A 19,336-nucleotide genomic window follows, 5' to 3' on the forward strand; every position below is an offset into this window, starting at 1 on the left:
AGTAAAGTAAAGCACTCTACTCCAAATTCATAAAGTGAATCACTCTATGGCTTTAGGATATTCAAACCACATGAAAAATGGAAAAATTGCTGAGTTTTAAGCTGCTCTGGAAATTAAGACCTGGTGAATACATTAACTGCAGCTAACTCTGTTTATTGAGCTAATTATTTCTATATTTATTTATCGGAGAGAAAGAATAACCATCGTGTAATCAGTCTCAGACTAAATGTTGGTTATTCGTTTTAAGCAGAGGTTGAGTGAAGAAAGACTCTTAGTACGAGTAGCCTGCTGTGTGTTTGCTGTGCAATGGGTAGAAACCATTGCTACCATCCCAATAGCAATATCCCAATTATTGCTACCATCCCAATAGCAATAATTATAAGGTCAAAATTAAGTTGATGTGGAATTACAGTTGCATTCATTAAAGAGAAAAAAATGCAGAATATATATATATATATATATATATATATATATATATATATATATATATATATATATATATATATATATATATATAAAAACACACACACACACAACTATTATGTATATTTCAGGAGTGAGTGAGGCTGCCATAATGAGCAGACAGACAAACAAACCAGAAAGAAGGTGTGTGTGTTGATGGTGAATACACTACAGAGAGAAGCAGGAAGGTGATGACCAAGGCAATAATCTCACAGTCACTGACTGTAAGGCAATGGAAGGACAAAATTAAATGCTTGTCTTATAAAAGGTTTTTTGTTTTTTTTGTTTTTTTAAATAGCACATATAATACATCCCAAACACAAAAGTTCATCCGAATACTCAATACAGTGCCATAGTTTTTTTTATTATTAAAAAAATACCAGATCAGGATCAATTTTGAGTGACATTCAAAGAAAAAGATTCCAGTTGAGTAGCTGAAGTGGACTGTAGTAAGTGGACTGTAGTAAGGGACTGCAATAAGTGGACTGCAGTAAGTGGACTGTAGTAGGGGACTGTAGTAAGTGGACTGTAGTAGGGGACTGCAATAAGTGGACTGCAGTAAGTGGACTGTAGTAGGGGACTGTAGTAAGTGGACTGTAGTAGGGGACTGCAATAAGTGGACTGCAGTAAGTGGACTGTAGTAGGGGACTGTAGTAAGTGGACTGCAGTAAGGGGACTGTACTAAGTGGACTGTAGTAGGGGACTGCAATAAGTGGACTGCAGTAAGGGGACTGTACTAAGTGGACTGTACTAGGGGACTGCAATAAGTGGACTGCAGTAAGTGGACTGCAGTAAGTGGACTGTACTAAGTGGACTGTACTAGGGGACTGCAATAAGTGGACTGCAGTAAGTGGACTGTTGTAAGTGGACTGTCTAGGGATATTCCAAATTATAGTGATGTATACAAGGTTTCCAGAGGCCCTTCATCAACTGTGAAAGCAAAGTGTTTTTGGAATTGTAGAGGAGGAAAAAGTTTAAATTTGAAATCTCTCTACCTTTCTTTCCCTCTGTAAACTCTCAAAAAAACTTGAACCAACCTTCAGTTTTAAAATACAGTGACCAAAATATGTATGAAACACCACAAGGCATCTACAGTCATCACTTGTCCTTTTCAGAAAAAAAGATTCCTAAACACAATTAGCAGCACACAAACCAATTAACAATAAAAACATGGAATAAAAACTCACACTTCGTGAGGTAGTGAAAAAGACTAAAACAGTACAGTCACTATCCAGGTAGATAGCCAAGCAATCCCAAAAATATAACAAAGATTTTCAAATTATTTCTAAATTTAAAAAAAAAAAATAAATAAATAAAACTTCCACCTTTCACACCCCTGTACTATTTAAAGGGATTTAAATCACCAAAGACAATTCAAATCTTAATGTCATTGTGGTGATGATTAAGAGCTATGGGTATTGTAAAATTTCCCATTAATCTGATATTCCAAATACAGCTTCAGATCATTGTGAAGCAGAATATCTATGCTAATAAAACAAAGGTTTTAACATATTAGTTGAATTCCTGTTTGACATGATTGTTAAATTTTGCCCATGATGTCTGTCTAGTGCGGAGAGGCTTCTACAGCCACATAAATAAAGTGCTTGCATCAAGTACTTTGTGTTTTTTGTGGAGGTAAATACTGCAGAACGTGAGATTAGTGCCCCCTTCAGGTCACCTCAAGGCATGCAGCACATTCTAATACCACAGACAGGCTCCCTGTTGTAATGAGGTTCATTTTTGAACTAGTATGTGTAAATATGAGTGGGACTAGTTGGGAAGGAAGATGTTGGGATGCTGTAAGAAAGGAAAAATCAAAGGAAGAGGAGAAAACAAGAGAGGCAAGAAACAGAAATGAGATTAAAGGTAAGTTGAAGGTAAAACAGAAAGAATGCACCCAGATATAAAGCTTAAGAAAAGTCCGACCCTGCTAGAAGACTGGTGTTCAATAAGCCCAGTGAGGGCTTGGCTTCGCAGAGACATGTGTTGGGGGGGACTGCAGTCACTCTAGATGAGTTTATGCACATGTGTAAGAGTGCACACACACACACATTTTCAGGGTCCAGAGCGCCAAGCGGCATGTCAGTATCGGAACATGTGGTAGGAGCTGACCCAAGAGGACGGGAAAGACCACGCTGGGAACCTCCCCAACAGAGCATCCAGCTGAGGGGTCCGGTGGGCCTCTCCGAAGTAGTGGCATGAGACAGCTACGGAGATGAGCCCCTTCTCGGCCGAGGGTTCGGAAGGCGGCTGAGGAAACAGGAATCACGGAAGACATGAACAAGAAAAGAAAGAGCATAATTGATGCTTTCACAACACAAATAGCAATAATAGTACATACACCATGATATGAGTATTGTATTTCAGAAATCTCACACCTACACAAAAATAATTTGATTTATCTGTTTACAAAATGTATTGAATGTTGAACACAAAATAAGGAATGCTTTTCAATAAGATTGTATGTTTTGGAAATGACCTGCCAATAAAGTCTTTGAACAAAATGATATTGATCAATAAGTTATCAATAAGTTAATAGACTTAGCAATAAGTATTTAATTTATACACATAGCATCCAGCCCAAAGGACACAGGATGGATATATATGACATCAAAACAAAATGATTCCTCTCATGAGAAACCTCACATATTGGAGGGGAGGAAAACAAATGGCATAACAGTTGACTGATTTTTCCTGCTAGACGACACACATCTGCTCCTACAACAGTTTAATGCATTTTTGACAGTTGTCGGTGGGCAAGGTATAGAACTTGTAACCAGAAACAACACTGGTTACTATGGTTTTCTGGAAGTAATTTTCTGGTGGTCTGGTTGTGCTCTTCAAAATAATCTACATTTTCGAATGTATTTACATTTAACTGAGTTTGCTTAAACACATTTTAATATGGTTATAATTCAGTTGTGGCAATATTGGATATTTTTTTTCTTAAGAGACTAAAAAGATTTTGATGTATGACGTAATGGGGGATGTAGTGAAGACATACTACAAATTATCCCTCTGATGAAACTTTGATCTGGTCAGGCTGGGCCTTCTCTCACTCCCAGGTCACAGACAGAAACCAAGACCTCACTGGCATGATGCTGAGCAACAAAGCTACAGCATATCTGATGGCTCATCACACAGGCTTGGCTTTCTGACCCTTCCCCCTCTCCCTAGGTGTCATAAAATCCACAGATTGGAAGGCGAGAAGCTCTTACTACCCTGGTTATACTTCAAGAAACTGTGACCATAAATTCCATCAGACTCAAACCCTTACCAGGACAATTTTTCATCCCACAGAAATATATTCAGAGACATATGTTTCTCTTTCCCGCAAATTCACAAAGTAACAACTTACTAAGATGTCAAATGGTAATAAGCCAGTAACGTGTTCCATTTTAATATAATCTCCAAGTTGTGATGGTTTCTCCTGTTATTTGATAAGTGTGTATTGTTTCATTATTCGGTTAATTACCTTATTAATTTATTCTGTATGTTGCTTAACTCATGTTTGTTGTAAACAAATTGTTAATCACTCCTAGTGGTGTTTAATATATTGTCTAATTGGTTCATCTAAGATTTCTAGTAAAGTCAGTATTTTGTAACTTTTAGCTATGAAACTATGAAAGTAAGTTGATCTAATTGCTCTACACATCCCAGTGTTTGTTTTACAAACTTTATTCTAAGACTGGTATGAAGAAATTATTAGTAAATGTGTGATTTTCTTTGTTTAATTGATTCTTGATGGATCGTAGGTCAGAGAATCCTGGTCTTTTCACCTTCATTGGCCTTCAACACTGATGCACTATTGAACCAGTTATTCTGTATCCCAGCGGTTTGATGGACTTGCATTCTCCAGATGGCTTCAGTGGAACACAGACACTCTCCCTCTGTGCCACCCAAATGGTTTCAAATGGTCGAGCGCCAGCGAGTCTGTCACGTTTGCTCCTCCCTGGCATTGTGTTTCCCACGGCAACTTCTCCACTTTGTTTACACCACGGTTTTGTTTCCTCATGCCCTGATTAGTATCTCCACCTGTTATTGCCATAACCTGTATTATGCTTGTCCTCGTTAGTATCTGTATACAAGCCCCGTGTGTTTAGTTGGTCTCGTCTACTCTTGTTACTTTTCTGAGCTGTTGGTTATTGTGTCTGTCTGTTCATTGGCTCTCAGCCTGTTTTTTGGATTACCCTCTTTTGCCTGTTCCCTGTCTGTTTTGGTTAGCTTTGTTGACTGCTTTTTTGATTTACGACCTTGGCTTGTACTTTGGATTACATCTGTGGACTACGCATGTTCTCTAATAAACTTCATTCACTATACTGCATGCGACTCTGCCTCTGTTTGTGCTAAGGATGTTACAGAGCCAGATGAATGGGCATTTCCATTTTTACATTACTAGTTGGTATCAATAGTAATTTTACTGTTTATACATGAAATTAGATCAGTTAACCTTTTGCTCTCATCTATGATATAGCCTCCTCAGTTCTATAATTAGTTCTCCCTCTGGCTATTTCTCAATGGTTTTCCCTTTTTCTCCTGATTCTTCTTATACTTTAGTCATGCTTTCACCACAAATCTCATTTGAATAATAGGTTTCCTTGGTTGGTTTTGTTTGGTTGATCGCCTGGTTGATTATCCCCATAGATTGCTTTAAAAGGTTTGTTTGTTTGTTTATTTCCATCCTTCCTTCCTTTACCCACTTAGCCACCTTTAATCAACCATGTTAATTTTCTTTTGGTTGCATTTTTATGATTGTTATTATAGTGATTCTAGCGGTCTTGATACTTCTGGTCATTAGTAGAATCTTAGTCGATGTTTGTTATGCATGTTTTTCCTATCTCTGCTTATTCAATAACACCTTGGTTATTATTATGTCTGGTAGATGAGAAATAATCATATATCGAATTGGCAACTTTCATGAGTTGAGACTGAATTATTAATCATTCATAAATTAATTAAAATTAATCAACTTTCCCTGTTAATCAGGGCGATTAACTTTATCAACTGTAACTAACCATTTATTAAGTGTTAAAACTGCTACAGGCATACACACTAAATGTGCCCCGTAGTTTTGTATATTCAACTGTAACTAACCATTTGTTAAGTGTTAAAACTGCTACAGGCGTACACACTAAATTTGCCCCGTAGTTTTGTATATTCAATTGTATGTAACCATTTATTAAGTGTTAAAACTGCTACAGGCGTACACACTAAATTTCCCCCGTAGTTTTGTATATTCAACTGTAACTAACCATTTGTTAAGTGTTAAAACTGCTACAGGTGTACACACTAAATTTGCCCCGTAGTTTTGTATATTCAACTGTAACTAACCATTTATTAAGTGTTAAAACTGCTACAGGCGTACACACTAAATTTGCCCCGTAGTTTTGTATATTCAATTGTATGTTACCATTTATTAAGTGTTAAAACTGCTACAGGTGTACACACTAAATTTGCCCCGTAGTTTTGTATATTCAACTGTAACTAACCATTTATTAAGTGTTAAAACTGCTACAGGCGTACACACTAAATTTGCCCCGTAGTTTTGTATATTCAATTGTATGTTACCATTTATTAAGTGTTAAAACTGCTACAGGTGTACACACTAAATTTGCCCCGTAGTTTTGTATATTCAACTGTAACTAACCATTTGTTAAGTGTTAAAACTGCTACAGGTGTACACACTAAATTTGCCCCGTAGTTTTGTATATTCAACTGTAACTAACCATTTATTAAGTGTTAAAACTGCTACAGGCATACACACTAAATTTGCCCCGTAGTTTTGTATATTCAATTGTATGTAACCATTTATTAAGTGTTAAAACTGCTACAGGCGTACACACTAAATTTGCCCCGTAGTTTTGTATATTTCAAGTATTTTGTTATCACTGATTCTTTCTATGATTAAAGGTTGTGCAGAACTACTACTTCTCTCTACTTGATAAAACCATGCTGAGCTTGTAGTTTTGCTCCCCACATAACATGCTTCTCACATATAACTCTCCAGTACTGTACTCAACCACACTACTACTACTACTATGTATAACTATGTGTGACAAATAAATCAAACTTGAACTACTAGCAGTAGTAGTAGTTATAATACATCTTTATTAGTAGTCACAGTAGTAGTAATATTAATTCCATGGTGTTTACTAACTCATATATTATTCATCTTGGAAACCTTCATACATACCTGAATCTCAAGCCAGAAATGCCATGCAGGAGCGCCTAGGCCGTGGGAGTAGAATATGAAGTTCGACTGAGGGGTGTTGTTGCCAAACGACCAGCTGGAGAGGGAGACCCCAGTGTTGGGACGCAGGTACAGAGACATGTGGCTGGGCCCTGGAGAACAGGAACAAGGAGCCACCTCAACATCAGCTACAGTAACTACAGCCAGCAACACACCTCAACATCGGCTACAGTAACTACAGCCAGCAACACACCTCAACATCGGCTACAGTAACGACAGCCAGCAACACACCAACATCAGCTACAGTAACTACAGCCAGCAACACACCAACATCAGCTACAGTAACTACAGCCAGCAACACACCAACATCAGCTACAGTAACTACAGCCAGCAGCACACCTCATCAACTGATACAGTGTTTAATCTTGCTTTTAGCTTCAAAACCTTTGGCTTGGTAAACAGTGTTTAATTTTACCTTTAGCTTCAAAGCTCATCTTTATTGTCCCCCATTCAGTCACCTGTTTTGAAACCAGTCTGAATTCAAGTGGAGATTTAGGGGACGCTGCAGGGACTGGCAAATACCAGCTTTTCCTAAAACAAAGACATGGTTGTCACTGCGATTTGTGCATTTGTTGGGAGATTGTTACAACTACTGCCACAGAAAAGCTGCAAAAAGGTTTCTTTTTTTTGTCTTTCTTTGGCAAAACCAAATTTCATTTTCAAGTCAACTACACCATAAAACAGTGTCTCAGCCCTGTCTCGAGGACTGGGTTCTAGGCCTCTGAACTTACTTAATGAGGAATGGAAGAGGCAAGTACCCAGGAAAGCCACCGAAGGGCAGGTCATCATGACGTTGAGTGCGGATGGTGTCATTGATCTCTGGGATGTGAGGAGTGATATAGCTCATGCCTGTATAGTCGCAGCTGTTGATCCACAGGCCAGAGTCCTCATGCTCCACCAAGCCATTTAAAGTGTGGAACGTCCGTGTGGTGTGCTAAGAAAACAGAGAGCAGGACAATCACAAGGTGGAGGTCATTTATGGGTGGAGGGCAGTCGATGCTGATACAGAACTTGATGGCTGGACCCAAGTCTAATAAATCAGACTAATAAATCCAGATCAGGTGTGTTTGGGTCAAATCAGGGAAAGAACAGATGTGTGGTTGTAGTTACCTGGACGATGATCCATTTATGGTGTGGCCTGTATGGGTCAGGTGTGTGGTTGTAGTTACCTGGATGATGATGCGTTTAGGGCGGGGCCTGTCTGGGTCAGATGAGTATGGGAAGATCAGGCCACTGGAGACCAGGAGGAGCATCACAGCAAAGAGGGACCCCAGAATGGTCAGCACACGTCTCGAACTACGCGCCAGGTAGATGAAGTGCATCTGTATATGTCGTATTTCAGTAGGACAGAGAGTGAATAACAGAAAGAGACAGTATCAAATGTTAACATGCCTGTGTACGATCTCTCCAGTACTGCCCACACAGGTTTAAGTGAGGATGAGGATTAGCGTGAGTGTGGTGGCCAAAGCCTCCTTCTTAATTCTTTCTCTCAGCATCTAACATGACCTCTGACCCCAACCATTATAACAGCTCACAGTGGGATGAGCGACTTACAAAGTAGGAGGAGAGTAAGATGATTGCCAGGGTGACAAGGCAGGCAAGCACCACCTCAGGGGGGATTTTGGTGCCACTGCGGCCCAAGATGGGGCAGAAGATCTCAAACACGACCCAGATGAGGAACATGAGATGGACGTAGGGCAGAGTCAGACCCAGCAGGTACAGCACGGCATAGGGCACGGACGCACCTGGACACACAGGCACGCACACACACACTCAGACAGTCTTCGGTACAGTTAGGGTTAACCCTAACCCATTTGTCATCAGAGTCAGGGTTTAGGGGTTAGGGTTATGAAGCAGTGGAGTGGTGTTCACCTCTGCCTAGTGACTGGTGAAGAGAGTTAGGGTCTAGGGTTTAGGGGTTATGAAGTGGTGGTGTGGTGCTCACCTCTGTGAAGTGACTGGTGAAGAGAGTTAGGGTTTATGGGTTTATGGGTTATGAAGTGGCGGTGTGGTGCTCACCTCTGTGAAGTGACTGGTGAAGAGAGTTAGGGTTTAGGGTTTAGGGGTTAGGGGTTATAAAGTGGTGGTGTGGTGCTCACCTCTGTGAAGTGACTGGTGAAGAGAGTTAGGGTCTAGGGTTTAGGGGTTAGGGGTTATAAAGTGGTGGTGTGGTGCTCACCTCGGCATCTGAAGTGGCTGCTGAGGAGGAGCTTGGTGGCCAAAGGGAAGGCCACCATCAGCATGGGCACATATGCAGAGCACAGTCCCCGCAGGGTGAGACAGAGCAGCACACAGCACCACAGGAGCAGACTAACATCAAAGAACAATTCACCCAGCTCCACTCTACGCACACCCTGAAAGAGAGAGAGAGAGAGAGAGAGAGAGAGAGAGAGAGAGAGAGAGAGAGAGAGAGAGAGAGAGAGAGAGAGAGAGAGAGAGAGAGAGAGACTTTATTGCGCTTCCAACCTTATTGTCACCATATGAACAGATGGTCCTAATCACCTTTTCATAATCAGTGTTTCTCTAGTCTAACCCCTAAGCCCTGCAGTAACAGTGTAACATTATCCAGTTGTGTACAATCACATGTTCCAGGTAAACACTGACCTCTACACACTGCCAGGGCTTCACAAGTTTAAACCACCATCCAAGAGAGACAACTCTGCCTTTAGCACGCCAGGGCACTTACTCCAGTTCACTTACTCTCTACAGCTCAAATAATCAATCACTACATTTTAAATGCTTACTTACTACAGTTCAAATGCTTACTCGCTACAGTTCACTTACCCTCTACAGTTCAAATGCTCAATCAGAATAATTCACAATATTCAAATCACTACAGCTCAGCTACTGACTGTTAAAATACTGGGTACATAACTAATTCTCTTTAATAAAATGGGGAAAACGGACTACTTACAGTAAAGACCCTGAATGCCCAATAGGTGTTACAATAGGTGTTATCGTAGGTGGTTAAATTACGTGTCCAGCACATGCTCACCCCGTAGTAGAGGTTCTTGGCGAGTGTGTGGACGAGAAGGATCTTGGCGGCAGCAGCAGACCCGTACAGGGCGATGGCGACACTGAAGTGGCTGTACCAGAACATGGAGCAGCCGGCCAGAGTGAGAACCAGAGCTACGATGAGCACAGACAGCAGTGTGGCGAACCAGCTGAGCAGAGCCACACACGAACCCAGCGCCAGGTCCCGCAGGTAGTGCCCACCTGCAACACACACACGTTAACACCCTAACCCTGCTGAGCAGAGCCACACACGAACCCAGTGCCAGGTCCCTCAGGTAGTGCCCACCTGCAACACACACACACACACACACACCCTAACCCAGCACCAGGTCCCACATATAATGCTCACCTGCTGCATGACAAATCCACCACCATATGCACACACATTAAAGAGAGTGTGTGTGTGTGTGTGTGTGTGTGTGTGTGTGTGTGTGTGTGTGTGTGTGTGTGTGTGTGTGTGTGTGTTTGTGCGTGCGCAGGCATAGGTGAAACTTAACATTTTCCCTTGTTCTTCTTGGCCAGGTATAGGAAGGTCGCCATGACAGCCATGTAGTTGATGATGGTGCCCACTCGTGCTGGGTAGGCCACCGCCACCACACCCAGCACATCGAAAAACACCATGTTGCCATGGCGATACTCTGAAGAGTCTGCCAGTTTCTCTGACATGAGCAGGTGTTTGAGAAGAGCCAGGATGTTGTCTCCTAAACACCAAGAAAAACACCCCAAATTTGAGAGCAGGAATATTAAATAATGTAACCAACCAATGCAGAAGGTGTAGAACGGTAGTTACACATAAAGGTAAATATCACTTACATTAGACCCATTAAAGTAGCACAGACCATTTTCTACTGAGGAGGGTGTTGTTCAGCTAGTTGTTAAGTTAAAGATTCAAATATGAAATGAAGATCCAGACTTCTTTTATTGCAGGTTAACGTTAACAAGCAATATTGAGGCACCCTCTGGAGAAAGTCTAACAATCAAACAAAGAACCCACATTTTTATACATTTGTCAGAAGTGATTAGTATGTAAAAGAATGTGGGGTGAATACATAGTGTTTGCATCCCTAACATCCAAACCATACATTAGTCAACATATGCAAACTGATATTCAACACCCACACCAGTTGGAACCTGTTACCACCACATTCCAAGGTAATAATTCTCTTGACCTTATCCTAAAGAAGATTGTTTTTCTGTACCATCCTGAGCCTGGTGGAGAGGTCATATATTTTACCCTGAGGTCCGCCAAAGCCTACCCAGCATCCTTTGCTAAAGCCTGCAGAGGCCTCTACAGAGGCCCTGTATGCAAGTAATTCTGTCAAGGACACAGAATCTCTATACTCCCTTATGTTTTATGTTATTAATATATCTAATGCACTGTTAGGCCTCTTTTCCCTGTAAGCACTCTTTTATTACCTCAAGGGGATGGCCATAGACATGGTCTAAGACATGCCACATCACACCATCTTCACTGGTCTAAAAACAGACTAAGCTCATTGCCAACAGAAACCCCACATGTAATCGATGCAGGGAGACCCCAGCCTCTCTGCTGGACTGTTTGGACACATCCCAAGCTCTCTACATTATGCGGAGTCCTCTTCCAGATTTTCGAGACCTTCTCTGGGATATTTGGAACAATAGTGGAGCCGTTACCTCTCACTGCACTGTTTGTTGTGGCCCCTTAGTAGGTATGAAACTGTCATGTTGGCCTTCTGTGCTCCCCTGGCCAGAGGACTGATATTGTTTAAATGGAAAGACCCCATTTCACCCACATACAGTCAATGTATCTGTCACATCCATAGCCCGGAGCGTTCTCCGTTTCCCAGGCAACCTAGTCACTTCCAGGTTTACGTCAGTCTCCATGGTTCCATGTCTCCTCCCCTTTGTCTCCAGCTGTTCCTAGTTTGTCCTTAATTACATTCCTATGTAAACCCCGTTCCTGCGTCTCTTATTGGTCAGTCATTGTCTTTCATGGTTTCTGCTTCGTTCTCGTTGGTCTTTGTTTTGCTTCGTTTTGGTAAGGTTGTTTCTTGTTAGGTCTCGTTTGCTCTTGCTAGATTCTCTTTCCTTGTTCCATGTTTCGTTACTCTCTCTGTCCGTTACTTTCCGTGTTCATGTAGGCAAGTGTTGACTGGTTTTCCTTTTTATTTCCACTTACCTGTGTTCTGGTTGGTCAATCATCAGTAAGCCAGTTCTGTATATTCCCCTTTAGTTCTAGTTATATTTATCATCATTATTCTTTGTTAGTCTCCCCTAAGTGTCTACACCCCATTTACCCAGTTCTCGCATCCACCTTGTTAGCCAGTTCTGTCCCTTTGTTCTGCTCTTGCTTGTAAGTTTCTGTTATTGAATCTCTTATTAATTATATTCTATTTATCACGCTCTTTATGGCATCACTCATTAGTTTTGTTTCACAGAAAATCCAGCGCGTCGGCACTTCCCAAGTGTGTTCACTCTTAACTCCTCCCACGTCACAGTATCAAGGACAATATAACCTTTTTCTTTTGTTAGCGATGAGTCAATGCTCTAAGAAACCATAAGAATCTCACGCTATTAACTTACTCTATATATTAGTTCCAAGTTATTCATTACTGAATATTGCAGCAACATATGAGATGGTGAGGTAAGCTGAAGCTGTACCTGCTCTCTGGATGGAGTCTGTTAGGATGCGGTCGGCGGTGTCATATTTGGTGTGGTAGAGGAACCCATTCTCTATGAACGCCAAGTCAATCCCTGAGGAGAGAACAGGACACATTCATCACCAAACAGAAGGGGGGAGGAGGGGGGAGATAAAGTGTAAAATTTTATGAATGTGAACTTTTGAATGAAATATATTAAAATGCAGAAATAAAAACCATAATTAAGTGAACACTAAAAATTAAACATGGAGCATCAATATTCAAACAGCTGGAGAGTTTATATGATAGACGTGTGTGTGTGTGTGTGTGTGTGTGTGTGAGAGAGTGACTGTACCCGGAATGTTGCCAAAGTCCCTGTAGATACGGAAGTCCGTTTCAGAAGGAATAATCCCACTCTGAAAAATCTCCTGTCCCACAACTGAGGCGAAGGGGTGTACAGCAGCGTGGACATAAGCTTGCACCAACCAGGGGTTCTCTGGACCTGAACACAATGAACACACCCCCACAGACCACAATGAACACGCCCCCACAGACCACAATGAACATGCCCCTTCAGACCACAATGAACACGCCCCTTCAGACCACAGTGTATGCGCCCCCTCAGAACATAGAGAAGGGCGAGGTATGTTCTCTCTTTGATACACACACCCCTACACCCACCCACACCTACCCACACAGTTGTATACACACACGCAGGCACATAGCCACAGACTGTCATACACACACACACAAGTGCATACACATACACACATACACACACAGATTTACGATCTCTCTGAAGGACAGCCACAAAGAGCTGAAAGCAGCACGGCGGAGTTCAGAGCAGAGTGTGAGCAGAGAGCAGCAGGCCGGGTGGAGCGGGTGGTACCTGTCTGAAACACCACCTCCTTTCCTCCAACACCAGCGGCCTCCAGATTCACGAACGCCTTCACCTGCTTCGCCCACGGGTGCTGGGTGATGAACCCATGACTCGCCTGGACAACAGACGGACAGACATTTCTACTGCTTCAGCAAAAAAAAATGAGATGCCAATAAAGACAAAATCAATAAAGGACTATAATTGAAAATGAATGAAAAATGGAAATGAATGAATGGGAGGTGGGGGGATGGGGGCAAGAGAGAGTGACAAAGAGAAAAAGAAAAAGAAGCGAAGAGGAGAAGAGAGAAATGGTGTGAGAGTGGAACTGGGGGAAGGAGAGCGAATCAGGAAACAAACCCCTGTAGGATTTCTGAGTGTTTCCGACCCAAGCTGTCTTCATTTGTATGTCTTACCGTTCAACATGCTACTTTACTGCATGGAGTAGAATTCTTCATCAAATGTATTAAATGTCTCACTCTACTAATGCTACCTCTGTCTGCAGCATTCGTTACATTTCACTGCTGAACCGTGACTACACTCTAGCCCCTCCCACCTGGAGGACGTTCTCCTCCGCTCCATTGAAGAGGAAGATGACGCCGTGTGTCAGAGGAGATGAGAGACTGGCCAGGGAGCGCAGGACCTCCAGCATTACAGCACAGCTGACCGCATCATCACTCGCCCCTACACACACACACACACACACACACACACACACACAGGAAGATGACTCCGTGTGTCAGAGGGGTGGAGAGACTTGCTAGGATGCAAAGAAACTACAGTGACTTTTTAAAATCTAGCATTTGACCTGCAGCCTATTTGAAAATGCTGAGGCCACCAATTAAGTGCTTTGGGCTGTTTGTTGCCAACGAAGATCCTACTCAGCTACCTTTTTTTTTAAAACTGCACAAAGAACAGAAGTGTACAGATTAACATATAAAAAATCATGCCAGAACCTTCTATATTTTAATTTTTGTTATATTATAGTTTACCTTTTTTTTTGTATTTTTTCCCCCAACTTATTTACACTTTGTATTTCAAACTAACTTTACTTTATAGTGCTATATATACCACATGCCCTTGTAGGTTACTGCTAGGCAGGCGGTTGTTACTGTTGCATAGCAGCAAAGTCTGTGTTGTTCTGGAACACAGACTATATATACGGTCCATATTGTGGAGCCATCTTTTGATGGAAAGGATTAATGTTAAAACATACTGACACTCCATTTTGGGCTTCCTTTCTTTATTTTGTTAGTTTATTTTGTTGTATAAGAGCCTTTGGCTGGTGTGCCTATGACCAAATCACAGTCACGATGTTATTCGTGATAACACACTCCCTCTCATTATCCTGAATCTCACAGCCAATGCCTCAGCAGACAGTCAGACCAGCACCATTACTGCATTATAGAATGAACAAAGATTTCAGAATAATTATGATCCTAATGTACTAAACTCTAGAAACAGCAGTTCCTTCGCTCTGTCCTGTTCAGCCAGGCATTGAGCAACAGCAGTAGAAGTATACATAGACAGTAGTGTGTGTATGTGTGTGTGTGCGTGTGTGTTTGTGTGTGTGTCAAGGCCATCACTAAAGTCAACTTAATGGGACACCCATGTCCTGGCAATATATCCACTTCATAATAGTCCACATTAGGTCATGCCCACCACATTAAAGCTGCTCTGGGTACCTGGGCTGTTGGCCACACTGTCAAAATGGCAGTTGGCCAGCATAAAGTGCTGTGCTCCATCTTTGGGTTCGAGCCTGACAGCGATGTTGGTGATGCGGTCGTAGTAGCTGATGACGTTTTTGATGCTGAAGGAGCCAGTGGGTCGCTGCAGGTCGAGCGTGATGGCATGAGGCCCTGCTATACTCTCACTGCGAATCTGTTCCACCTGCTCCAGCAGGTAATTCACAGTCAGGACCTCGTTCTCCACGCTGCCCACAGGCCGCGGGCCCACATCTGTGATGCGTTCCAGGTGTTTCCTGTTTCACATGACAAAGCTGTTTAGCCATTCTAGACCCCCGTGAAGACGATACAGCTGGGTTAGTCATTCTAAAACCCCGTTAAGACCCCTGCCAGAAAGGACAAAGATAAGCAAGACATGATTAAGGATTTGTGGGCCCACAGAGTGTAAAGATGTAAAACACTAGTTCTATCTGCCAGCGGTTCTCATCTTCAGGCTTTGCACTGAGTCCGGTATGTTACAGAGAGGTGCAGGGCTCACACTCCTTGAGCCTGTGAATGTCTGCAGTAGTGAGGCAATAAAAAGAGTGTTACCATTGCATTAGATATATTAATATATTAATAACATAAAGCATAAGGGAGTATAGAGATTCTGTGTCCTTTTAGAATGATTTGTATACAGGGCCTCTGTAGATGCCTCTGCAGGCTTCAGCAAAGGATCCTGGATAGGCTTTGGTGGACCGCAAGGTAAGATATATGACCTCTCCACACCAAAGACTGCAGTGAGAGGTGACGGCTCCACTACTGTTCCAAATACCCCAGAGAAGGTCTCAAAAAACTCAAAGAGGACTTGCCATAATGTGGAGAGCTTTGGACATGTCCAAAACATCCAGCAGAGAGGCCAGGTACATGTGTGCTTTGGTTTGTCTCGTTGGATTATCATCTTGTTGGTTAAGGTAGGCTCTGAGTTCACTTATTTTTGTCTTAGATTCTGTGAAATTCAAGGCTTGTTGTCTAAACCTAGTTGTTAGTTGCTTGGTAGCAGTAATTACTCACTACAGGTGTAGTTTCACCCTGACCTTAGGTGTGAATTGAGGGGCGGGCTCAGCATTTATTGAGTTAAATTAGGACGACTCCACTACAGACACTGTAGCGGTAATCAACATCTGGAGGAGGTTTGGTGGTGTTCTCAATCAGTTCATCTACATCTCACCTACAGGACTTCACAAACTCAGCTAAGTATCTTCTCATATTATCTCAATCCTTTATCTCATACTTCCACAAATCAAGCATCTGAGATGTGCTTCACAATTCCTGTCCACATATCCCACAGATCTCCTCGACACAATCATAGACGTCACAATCTCAGCAACCTCACTGACTCACAACGCTTCACACCATCACATATCGTGGTGGCACGAGGGCTCTGGAACTGCCAATCTGCTGTCCAGAAGGCTAACTTCATCTCAGCATTAGCATCCCTCCACTTCCTCCACTTCCTGGCTCTGACAGAAACATGGATCACCCCTGAGAACTCGGCGACTCCGGCTGCCCTGTCCTCTGCCTTTTCATTCACACATTCTCCGAGGCGTCTTGGCAGGGGTGGTGGCACAGGTTTACTAATGTCTCAAGAGTGGCATTTCACTCCACTTTCCTTCTCCACACTTTCCATCTCCTCTTTTGAATTTCATGCCATTACAGTCTTTCCCCACCAAACTTCTTATCATTGTCATCTACCGCCTTCCAGGTTCCCTAGATCACTTCATTGATGAACTCGACATCCTTCTGAGTCATTTCCCCATTGAAGGAAATCCACTCATTCTCCTTGGTGACTTCAACCTTCCATCAGACAAGCTGCATTCCTCCTGCATCCTTCCACTGTTGACAGCATTTGACCTCACCCTCAACCACTCTCCTCGGACTCACAAAGCGGGCAATGTTCTGGACCTGATCTTCACCCGTACCACCACAACATCGGACATCGCAGTCACTACCCTCCACCTCTTGGACCATCACTTTCTATCCTTCTCTCTCTCCCTTCCTTCTCTTTCCATCCAGTCCTCTTCAACATGTTCCTCCTTCCTCCATCGCAATCTGCACTCCATAACTCCCTTTTCCCATCTATTTGTAGAATATTTACAGGATAACTGACACTGCTCCCATATTGACTGACTAATTTAGTATTTATTGTGGGGTACTGTTTATATTGTTTAACAAACTCTAGCACTTATTGTTTATAGCACTTATCATTGTTTAAGATAGCCCTTGTGTATTTTGTTCTTCTAGGTATCAGCATTAATTCCTGTATTCTACAGTATTCTAGTTCATTGGTATGTTTGATTCTAACCTACTGTACTGTACTAGGATATATTCTATGAGTAAATGACAAAGCACTTTTGTAAGTCACTCTGGATAGGAGCGTCTGCTAAATGCCATAAATGTAAATGTTGGCAATGAGCTTAGTCTGTTTTTAGACCAGTGAAGATGGTGTGTGATGTGGCATGTCTTAGACCATGTCTATGGCCATCCCCTTGAGGTAATAAAAGAGTGTTCAACAAGGAAAAGAGGCCTAACATTTCATTAGACAGATTAATAACATATAACATAAGGGAGTATAGAGATTCTGTGTCCTTTCAGAATGATTTGCATACAGGGCCTCTGTAGAGGCCTGTGCAGGCTTCAGCAAAGGATGCTGGGTAGGCTTTGGTGGCCCTCAGTGTAATATTGAATATCTGGGTATTGAATAACTGGGTATGGAATATCAGTTTGCATATATTGACTAATATATGGTTTGGATATAACAGTGGCGAATGCAACAGTAATATGTAAAAGAATGTGGGGGTGAATACATAATCACTTCTGACCAATGTCTAAAAATGTGGGTTCTTTGATTGTTGGACATTTTCTGGAGGGTGCTTCAATAATTCTTGGTAATGTTAACCTGCAATAAAGGACAGGACCAGCTATTCTCTTCAACTAATTCTGAAATCTGCATCTTTATTTTATATTTGAAAGTTTAACTTTAGGAACGACAGTAGCCTGAGTGTAAACGCCATGCATAAGAGGCAACATGTTCAAGAAGGAACTTGTGTAGTGTTGGGGTTTATACTGATAACGATTTAAGTTATACTTAAAACAGCAACCCTTCAGTAACAGAGAGGTAACTTGGTAATCAGTTCCTTACTAGCCTATTAGCAGCTGCGTTGACATGTCGTCTAACTAATTAGATATCGCCATCTGTTGTCGTGTAAGTAGGACCAACACCATTATAAAAAGTTTAAAAACATTCCTACCGAGCCCTCACTGCGTTGAATTCGCCAGTGGACTTCCCTATCAGGAGCTGCTGTAAGGATAAACGGACGAGTCCACACAGCAGACCGATAAATACAAGCAGCAGAACAAACGCGACTCCCTCGCTTAGCAAGAACAAACTGACTTCAGGCTTTTTCTTCCCGCTCCCGCGGCCGTTGTTTCCTCGATGGTCTTGGATATCGCGGCATTTTTGCAGTGCACTGCTTTTGGAGCCGAATAACTTTTTTCTCAGCATACTTTCACTTTCCATTTCCACTGTTGCTGTGAATAAGAATGAAACGAATACGGAAACTGCGAATAAGTAACTAACTTCAGAGTCTATATAAACCTATTAAACTGTTCTTTGTGTAGTTTATTTGTATAATTCTTAAATGACAGTTCGGATTCAGATACTCACCATGTTTCTCTCCCTAAGAAATGTATATTTCATTCTACACAAAATGGAGCTGCTCAAAGTTTCTTTTCCACTTGAACAGTTGCATGTATTCCTGCAGGCTGGGAGGGGCTTAACGTCAAACAGGTTTGCCTTAACTTAGATGAGACTGCCTTCTCTTAGAAACGTACGCAAACGTTTGTTTGTGGCCTTTACCTATAATCCCAGTGCTCCAAAATTGTTTCATCTAAACAATACTTTTGTATACATTAAATATAAAATGTGGGCCATTTTAATGTAAGTCCCATTTTGAATGTAAACCATAAAGAGAAATAACTTAAAGTTTTTTCCTTCTTACACCATGCATGGGCCAACACTCATCTCTTCCCATGGAACATAACATGCTGTTATGAAGGGCCTCTATGTAGCCCCTACATGACACTGTCCTAAAGGTACAGGAACATGTGACACAGTGCTGTATAGGGAACTCCCATGAGGTGCGCCTCCAGTGGAGAAAATGTGATACGGTGCTGTAAAGGGTGTCCATCCATGTGAGAGAATGTGGCAAAGTTTTCTAATGGAGCCCCTCCAGTAGAGAAAATGGTATGCGGTGTCACCAAGGTGCCCTCACAATGAGATAAATTTGACGTTCCCTACAGGATCCCAACAAAAACCTCATGAAATGCTTTCCATGTGAGAAAATACGATGACATGCTCTTGCAGTGGAGAGAACACAGGGAAGTATAT

General features: G+C 42.1%; 1 protein-coding gene across 2 annotated transcripts; it reads right to left on the reverse strand.

The window, feature by feature from the left end:
- Window positions 1-805: 805 nt before the first annotated feature.
- Window positions 806-18,702, reverse strand: LOC113567690 (endoplasmic reticulum metallopeptidase 1-like). Of its 2 annotated transcripts, none has more exons than XM_035521412.1 (16): window positions 18,614-18,702; window positions 18,198-18,477; window positions 14,908-15,203; window positions 13,779-13,906; window positions 13,235-13,340; window positions 12,701-12,847; window positions 12,368-12,460; window positions 10,225-10,428; window positions 9,708-9,928; window positions 8,892-9,066; window positions 8,267-8,457; window positions 7,882-8,034; window positions 7,471-7,646; window positions 7,128-7,243; window positions 6,656-6,804; window positions 806-2,712 (listed from the first exon to the last, which is right to left on the reverse strand). In XM_035521412.1, the coding sequence occupies exons 2-16, from the start codon at window positions 18,464-18,466 to the stop codon at window positions 2,545-2,547; spliced, it is 2,592 nt and encodes an 863-aa protein (XP_035377305.1). In that variant the 5' UTR covers window positions 18,467-18,477; window positions 18,614-18,702; the 3' UTR covers window positions 806-2,544. The 2 variants fall into 2 exon arrangements, with proteins under 2 accessions (XP_035377305.1, XP_035377304.1); XM_035521411.1 differs by having other exon boundaries at window positions 7,444-7,646.
- Between the last annotated feature and the right edge of the window lie 634 nt (window positions 18,703-19,336).

Source organism: Electrophorus electricus, chromosome 22 (assembly GCF_013358815.1).
Source record: "Electrophorus electricus isolate fEleEle1 chromosome 22, fEleEle1.pri, whole genome shotgun sequence".
NCBI classification, from domain to species: domain Eukaryota; kingdom Metazoa; phylum Chordata; class Actinopteri; order Gymnotiformes; family Gymnotidae; genus Electrophorus; species Electrophorus electricus.